At 32.8% G+C, this 9,329-nt stretch overlaps 1 protein-coding gene across 1 annotated transcript; it reads right to left on the bottom strand.

The window, feature by feature from the left end:
* Positions 1 to 6,084: 6,084 nt before the first annotated feature.
* Positions 6,085 to 8,760, bottom strand: LOC113352363. The gene is made up of 3 exons (XM_026596188.1): positions 8,563 to 8,760; positions 8,271 to 8,465; positions 6,085 to 6,333 (listed from the first exon to the last, which is right to left on the bottom strand). Exons 1-3 carry the CDS (start codon positions 8,758 to 8,760, stop codon positions 6,085 to 6,087), a joined length of 642 nt encoding a protein of 213 aa, XP_026451973.1.
* Between the last annotated feature and the right edge of the window lie 569 nt (positions 8,761 to 9,329).

A 9,329-nucleotide genomic window follows, 5' to 3' on the forward strand; every position in this document is an offset into this window, starting at 1 on the left:
ATTTACTCCTCTTAGCCAGTTACAAACAAAAAGTAAAGAGTGCAATTTCTGTGATATGATTAAGATAAGATTTTATTCTACCCTATCCATGTACGAACGTAGGATTTTAAAATCACAATCTCTTATTTCTTGCAAGTTACGAACAACGAAGATAAAGGATGACTAAAAACCATTTTATGGAATACCTGTGACACATTCAAGACGTAATCACGAAAGATCAAGTATTGCAACTGTTCTCAGAAGTGTATTCCCTCTTTATCCAGTTACGAACGAAAAGAGTAAAGAGCATAACTTTAGAGAATCATGATATTACGTTTTAATCATAGAACTATGATAAAATGTGAAAACACTGGGGGTACCAAAATACACCACCAACTTTCTCGTAGGAAATATGTATGGACAAACTCAACACAACTCCGAGAGCTAAACTGAATCAAGGAAAAGTATCTAGAGTTATCTTTCTCTCTCTTTCTCTCTCTCTCTCTTGCGATTAGAACGTTTACAGAACTGAATCTGTGAACCTAATCACGAATAGAATTCTTGACGGTACCAAAGACCAATGTCAAAGGATCAATCAAGTAGTATCCAACAAACTAGGATCAATCAAGTCCTACTACCAATTAACTTCAGTCTGGAATGTCGTTGATCCCGAACTCAGTCTCATACCGATTCAGATACAGTCGCGCTCCTTACGCCTCTTGAATCCCAGCAGGACTCCGCGCAATTGATTCCCGTAGATGATGCTGCACCAACTAAGAGTTGCTTCAACTCAATTGAAGACTTTAAACCAAATTTTCCTCCCAAAGATTAAGCATATATAATTTATTTCCTGATTACGATCGAAACGTATGATCAAGGTGATGGAAATCGATAGCAATTCGACAAAGTCTAGATATCCTCAAAATCTGGACTTATGCAACCTGAAGTGTATCCTAGATTATCGTTCACCTTACAAGTATAAAACCCGTGGAATCAACGATAAATCAACGAAGAGAACTTTGTGATTTCTATCTTGTTCAAGTGAATGATCGAACAAGATCAGGATACTCAAGTTATTAAGATAAAAAATAACTGGACACGGCTTCATGAATACCAATGAAGTCTTTATAGTCTCTAAACTCTAAAAAGGTTTCTGGAGAGGATGACTCTATATACAACTAGGACACACCAAAAAGTAGTGTCAGGATTCAAGGATCCTAGTTGCTAAGAGTCCCCCTTTTATAGACATTCAAAGCATAGGTTGCTTTAAGTTTAAACTAAGATAGCTTTGGAACCAAACAAACAATATTCAACGTTAGATGGAACTTTGAATCTAATTTACATAAACAAAATGTACACTCTGGTTAGATAAAACCGTAATCGAACCGTGTACGAAGACCATGTTCAACATGGTTAGCCGAAACTATCTGGTCTGAACTTAAAAGCTTAACACTAATTTTCATGAACACATAGGACATTAATCTTGAGTCACAATCATGTGATCAAATAAGTCTAGTATTTTATAGAATTAATCAAATGCTAATTATCTCATAGAAATAATTTAACGCACTTGAAGATAATCGACATGGTTAGTAAATGCACAAAGTACAAATACCACACCGGTTCGTGAATCGGGTTAGTCAAAATACATGTATCTGTTTGTAGCCTAAAGAGATAAACCTGGTTCCGGAGTCAACATAAATTTTTAAGTTCACGTATCCGTTCGGAAACCTTAAGACTATCACTGGTTTCGGAGTCTACAGAACTAAATCGGTTTGCATCCTGTTTTGGAAACGCTACCGAGCTCAGGAACACAAAACTATTTTAGTTTGCATACTGGTTTGGAAACTTACCACGGTTCTGTAACAATAGTTCAAGAATGGTGTGCATACGAGTATGCATACCGATTCAGATCACGAATTAAACAGATTTCTCATGATGTGCATACAAATATGCGTATCACGACTCTGTAAGTTGATATGTGGCTACCCCGATACGTGTACGAATACATATAATACAACTCCAGACATATAACAGTTATCTCAGTTTGTAAGACCGATAACACTGTCTTGTATTCCGAATATAATAGTTATATATTTTTCTTTAAATCAATACGAAACATTCCCGAATAACATCAATCACACATATCACTGTTCCAGGCTATTTTCGAATGATAAACTTGAATCATGATTTTGATTCTGAACAATAAATTGTTCTAAACCAAAATTCATCAAGTATGAACAAATGTTCATTAAGCTTAGTCATTATATTTTGAGAATTAATTATCAAGATAAACTTGACCCGAAATTCTTGTCTATGCATAATAGTTTAATTAGTTCTGCGACATCGTCTCAGATGATAGAAAAGTGAATATAACTTGAGATATAGGTGGTTAGTCTTCACTTACCTTTTGTTGATGAAGTTCTCCAAAAGCTTCGGTTGATCTTCGTCTTCAAACGGTAGAACGCTATGATGACTATCGTGATCCACTATTTCTCAACTACATCAATTGTTTATTCTCTATATTTTATTCGTTAAAGATGATTAGTTATATTGTATACCAATTCATTAATTCTTTTTAGTTTATCAATTATTAAAATAATTATTTTATTTTTGATTTTTGTTAACAACTAATTCCCTATATAAAAATAGAGTTTTTTCGAGCGCCGTGGTTAATCAGAGCTTCTGGTTGATTCTGGCCCCACCGTTAAAAATTTCGGCCAATAGAAATTAAGGAGAATCTTTGAGACCCACGGTATATCATTCGTCCAATCACATTCTAGAACATAATTACTTAAAATATATAATCTTGAAAACATTCCAAAACAGGTAGAAACAACTTTAAAATTACCAATAAATAAATGATTTCACTAAATATGCAATATTCATCATGATTTTATCATAAAATTAAATCAATCATCAATCATAAGAATTAAAAAAATAATCCAATGTCCATTGTCCAATGTCCGTTTATACTTTTTATAATAGAACTCGCCTAATTACAGCTCCAAACTACCGGTAGAAAAGAATGCTTAAATTTAATTGTTGTTGTTACACTTTCAGATAATAACTGGATCATTGATTAAATTTAGATCAACGATTTAAAGAAAAATACCTGGTTTGTGGATGTCACACATGAATCGAGTAATCTTCTGGCTTATAAAAGGGTTTGTTTATCATGTACAAAAATAAATAATACAAAAATCAATGATCATGTTGGAAGTGTTAGGACATTGGAATTAAGCATAAATCACAAAACAATATGATAAAAAAAAATGGATCCTTAGCAGCGACAAACAGAAAAAATGGAATAATTAAAAATATTAGTAGGAAAAAAATCGCGGAATTTTTGATGCAATTATCTTGGAAATATTATTCATTACATATTTTATCTAGAAATAAATAAAAAAAGAAAACATTCATTCCATATGCAAAACTATGATGATAAGATAAAAAAATTTCTATTATTGGACTATGATGCCTGATATATTTTTAGACAAAAAATACTTAACAAGTAAACGTGCCCATAATCTAAAAATTAATAATATAATTGCCCTAAATTACAAAAATTACTAGAATTTAAGATTTCGGTTGATATTGTTTACAAATTAAAAAATATTTTCTATTATTCGTTCCATTTTGCCAAAAAATAAATAAAATAAGAAAACATTCATTCCATATGCAAAAAATAAAGATAAGATAAAATAATTTCTATTATTGGGCGCATGATGCCTAATATATTTTTTTGACAAAAATACTTAAACAAGGCATAACTATTCTAAAAAATATATTATTTGCCCTAAATTATAAAAATTGCTAAATTTTAAGATTTCAGTTGATATTATTTCCAAATCAAAAAATAATTCTTATAGAATTTTTTGGGTTTGGTAACTCATTATATAAAGCATTTGAGCAAGAGCCCAACCTCATTGTTTGCACGTTGTTTTTTACATTTTATCGATCATTTTCTTTTGTTTCTTATTATTTAGTTTTTTGTTGTCTAATCTTTTTTTCTTTGTTATTTTTGTTTTGCATGCAGCATTGAAAGGAATCAGAGCTCATACAGTACTGACATTAGAGGTGAAGAAGTTAATGTTGATGGTTTTGTTTTTGTATTTATTTATTTTTTTCATATTAAACTTGAACCAAACTCTCAAAGGCTTAAGACAAGGTATTGATCTGGAAAATCAGTGAGCAAAAAGATAGCCACAAAAATGGATAGGATGCGAAAAGTCCATTTGCTCAAGTCTCTCTTTATTATCGTGTTTATAGTTATTGTATAAATTGCATTATTTTCACCACTATTCCATACGGGAAAAAAAATCAAGATTTAATATATCAATTGTGTTTTTTTTCTTCCCTCTTTCCAATTAGAGGCTTAAGTGGTTCCCAACTTAGGTATGTTTTTTTTGTATTTTTTTTTGTTGTTGTTCTAATTGTGTTTGTAATCACACTCATTATTTGAATTCATCTTACGCTGCCGAAAGCAATATGCCAATATAACATTTAAGGTCATATATCTCTTCCCCATGCTTATGAAGTTTTAGCATGTTGAAGTAATTAATTTCTCCTCGCAATCGATCCAATATTGCTTTAAAAATGAAAAAAAAGTTTCTGATCCAATATATCGAGTTATTTGGATTTAATCACATTATATATGAAATCACATACAACCTTTCAATTAAAATTAACCATTTTTTATCTAATTGCAAAGATGGGGACTTTTCTGGAGATCGATATTGTCATGATAGATCATATATCATGAAATATTTATTTCCAAATCAGTGGGAACTTCCGACTGTAAGTATCTCGAATTTTTCCTTTTCATCTTGTCTTTCCGCGTTATCCCCATGTTAGGATCACCACCATGCATATTTATAAAGTCGTTGCGGATAGTAACTTCTTTTAAGACACGCTAACTAAGACCTCAATGTGGGGTTTTTAAGACACGCTACTGAAGAAGCTCAAATAAGTGTTAAATTAATTTTGGACAAACGGATAAATGGTTCCTGTTTAGATATTTGAGGCTGATTGTGAGGTGATTCTTTTCATTTATAAGAAAACATAAGAAGCTAAAATTTCTAATCTCAACATGTAATAATACTGAATGACAAGTGTTAGCAAGTTTGAAGTTTCTAACCTCAAGTATTATTTTGAAAACTTGTCGGTATTTTTTTGAAGTTTGATCATTGCTTTGCGAATATAATTCTTATTCTTAAGTAATCTTATAACACAACCTCTGCAGATACACAAGCACACCACCAAAACTCCAAGACGCATAGGTTGCTTAGTAATTCACTGTTTGGGAAAAGATTGAAAATCAATTTTGAAAAAAATGAAAAAAATAGAGAGAAAACATAAGTCATCTGGGAACAAATTACCAAACTTAAGCCCAAAACTATAAGTCCAAGAAATATAGTCACTATAATAAGCATCCAATATTCCTATAAGCAAAAACCAGACCCGTGCATCGCACGGGTGACAAAGTAGTCATTAAAATTAACACTAATTACTAATATGACTGTACAAAGAGATAAAGTAGTTTAGAAAAATAAAACTTTTTGATAATAAATTATTTTTTAAAATTATAATGCTAATGTTATTATTGGATAAAGAGTATTACATTAACTAGTTGGAAGCCTAACAAGGTAAGCTCCAACAACATACTACTACATTAATTGAATAGGTTGATGTGCTAGCCTACCAGCGAGCCTCATCGGTAACCTAGCCAAGGGAACCGAAGCGGATGGGGGGACTGAGATTGTGTCGCAAGGGGGGAAAACTAACTCTACCTTCCATGTTAGTTTCTGCAATATTACGCCATTAGAGGCTCGAACCTGGGACCTCCTGGAACGCATGAAACTTTGGGGAACGGGGATGACCAGCTGAGCTAGGTACCTGTTTTGTATATTTAATAATAAAAGAATTAATTATTTTGAAGACTAAAACTATTTCAAGATATATGTTTATTTTTGTCATTTGCTACAAAAATAATAGTTTATTTTTATTTGTATAATCAACGGCCTTCAATAAGGCTAATGATCCTCCTTAACAATCAGCATGAGCCAGATTGGAGAAACATACCAATACATAGAGAATTCTTTTTTAAGCCCAGAGTGCAAGCTCATGAGCAACTGATTTACAAGTCATACGTTGAAAAGTAAACATACATCCGACATAAAAAGAAGAAAAGAAATGAATATCCTTATAAATAACATCAGTTTTTGGATCACCATCAAACCTCCCAGAAGAAAATTGGTCAATAAGATCCTTATCATCACTTTTTATGATAATGTGAGTTAGCTTTTTCTCCACAACCTTCTTTAGCACTGCCCAGATAGCTTTAGCTTCAGTCTCCGCAGCAGATTCAACATCAAAAACAATAAATGAGCAAAAGAAGCTTTACTGAAAAAAATCTCTCATCACGTAGTCTGCACCATTTTCCATAGTGATGTCATCAAAGGCTCCATCGGTGTTGTATTTGTCCATCTAAAAGGTGGGGGTATCCATCTATCATTGTAGCATACAGTAATGCTCAAAGGGATCTGCTGATTTGGCTTTCTACTTAAAAAAGCATGGCCTTGGATCTATTAATGACTGTAGAATAGGTTCCCTTGAAGTTGTTGAACACAAGATTATTTTTACTACTCCACAAAGACCAAATAATAGTAACAAACATGCATTGTCTATTGTCAGGGATTCTAGAAACAAGATCCACCAACCAAAAAATTTAACCAATCAATAAATGATTTATCAGTGAAAGCATACAACACAGAAAGAAGCTAGAAACTAGACATGACTAGCAAAAAGACAAAGGACCAAAGCATGCATAACCGACTCATGGGGATCAGAACATCTAATACCATCAACAGAAGTCGTAGGCATCTATAAAGTAAAAAAGTTCTAGCAGGTATATCATTTCTAGTAGCTTTCCAAATGAAGATTTGAATACGATGTGGGACACGAAATTTCCAAATGCGCTTCTAAAGTTTGCTACAATTAGAGCATCTTAGTCCCCTGAGTCCAAAGTAGGCAGATTTAGAAGAAAAATTGTCATTCCTTGAAAGCTCCCAAGCCCTCCTGTCAGGAATGCATAACTGGCTTAAGGGAATGGTGATGATCTTCTGGACATAAGCATCATCAAAATGAGTTTTTAATCTGTTAATGTCCTAAGATCTAGTCACTAGATAAATAAAGTAAGAAACTTTAACACTAGGGTCTAGGGGTACCAAAGTATTAGGAGAGGAAGATCCTAAAGTTGGTATCCATTTATCATACCATGGGTCAATAAAATACCCATCTCCCACAATCCAGGAGATAAAAAGGCTTGATCAATTCTTTAACATTACGCAAATACCTCCAAGTCCAAGAACAAGTAATAGAACATTTAGCATTAGGGAAATCAGTTGTAGAGAAATATTTAGCTTTAAGAACAATACCTAATAATAAATTAGGATTTTCAATAATCTTCCAAAGCATTTCTAGTTAGCGTAGCTATGTTATTCAATTCAGCTTTTTTAAAACCTAAACCACCTTTAGACTTGGGAGAGTAAAGAATGTCCCAACCAGGAAGATTGAGTTTCTTATTCTTAGGATCTAACGTCCCCACCCCCCAATACACACACACCCTTACATAGCTGAGAATCAATTTTTCTACAGAGATATTTAGGGATAAGAAAGGCACCCATTTGGTACAGAGGGATAGCCTGACCAGCAAGCTCAACTAAGGAAAGTTATATCTGCCTGAGAAAGAAGTATGTGGAACCGAGTGGAAATTCTAGCATCCACCGCTTACAAAAGACCCATACGGGTTTGAATTTTAGAGGCTTGGAAAGTTATAGAGGTGCCAAGGTATTTTTCTCCTAAATCACTATTATGGATATTAAGGATATTAGAAAGGTGATTAATAAAAGGTTCAAACAGTTTTTTGCTAAATGAAATACCAGATTTATCAAAATTTATTTCATGCAGAAGACAAACAATACTTCTGGAGATAATATTTAAGGGTTTGAATTTTTTAAAAGTAGCTTCAGAAAACAGTAAAGAATTATCGGCAAACAGGAGGCGGGTCATACTAGGATCATCTTTATGGACTTTAATACCTTCCACTAGACCTTTCCTAGTAACATAATCTATGTAAGAAGAGAAGGCTTCATAACAAATAATATAAAGGTAAGGAGACAAGGTATCTCCTTATCTCAATCCTCTTTCGGGTTTAATTAAGTTAGTAGGACTACCGTTTAGCAAAACAGAGTAAGAAATAGTGGAAAGACATTGATTTATAAGGTTACCCAATGCTCAGACAAACCCATTTTTTGTAAAACATTTTCAAGAAAAGTCCATTCCAACTTGTTATAAGATTTAGACATATCAAGTTTAATTGCATCAATACCATCTTTACATTTATGATGGTTAATAGCATAAATAACCTCATTGGCTAACAGAAATGCTCCTTTTTGGAATAAAAGCACCCTGGTTCTGAGAAACTAAGATATCCATAAAAGGCTTTAGTCTGTTAGCCAGGGTTTTAGACAAGATTTTGTAAATGAAATTACAAAGGTCTATTGGTCTATATTGAGAAACCAATTCAGCAAGAGGAACTTTATGGATGAGTGAAATATTAGTATGATTAAAAACTTTAGCAATATTCCATGTACGGAAGAAAGTCAATGTCATATCAATAACATCTTCACCAACAATATCCTTGTTCTTCTGGTAAAATCGACACGTAAAACCATCACGTCCTGGAGCTTTTTTACCTTCCATTTGAAAAACAACCATTTTTTATTTCCTCATCAGTGAGGGGAAAATTTAGGAGGGAATTATCATCATCAGAAAATTAGAAAGCTTCAATGGAATATTCTGAAGAATCTCATCCTGATATTGCTGAGGGTGAGAAGAGTATAGGTTTATAATAATCAACAAAGGAATTTCCCATACTAACTCTATCAGTTAAAATGGTACTAGAGACATGTTTAATCCAATTGATGGAATTTCTCTTTCTTCTGAAAAGAGTGACTTTATGGACATAGAAGGAGTTCTTTTCTACTTCCAAAAGCCAAACTTCTCTGAATTTGTCGTTGAAAATGTGGGGGTACCAAATATACCACCATTTTTTTCTTAAGCAACCTGTATGGACTAAACTAAAATACAATTCCTAGAGTTACAACGTAATTAATCTCAGACAGAATTATATTAGAAGTTTATATCTCCTTATATCATAATCAATATGTAAATGGGGACAAGTCCGTGAACCTGATTATAACGTGAGAGTACTTGGACGATACCAAAGATCAATATCCAAGATCAATCAATTTGTATCCTACAATTACGATGGACGTATCTACTTT

This window comes from Papaver somniferum, chromosome 2, assembly GCF_003573695.1.
Source record: "Papaver somniferum cultivar HN1 chromosome 2, ASM357369v1, whole genome shotgun sequence".
In the NCBI taxonomy this organism is placed as follows: domain Eukaryota; kingdom Viridiplantae; phylum Streptophyta; class Magnoliopsida; order Ranunculales; family Papaveraceae; genus Papaver; species Papaver somniferum.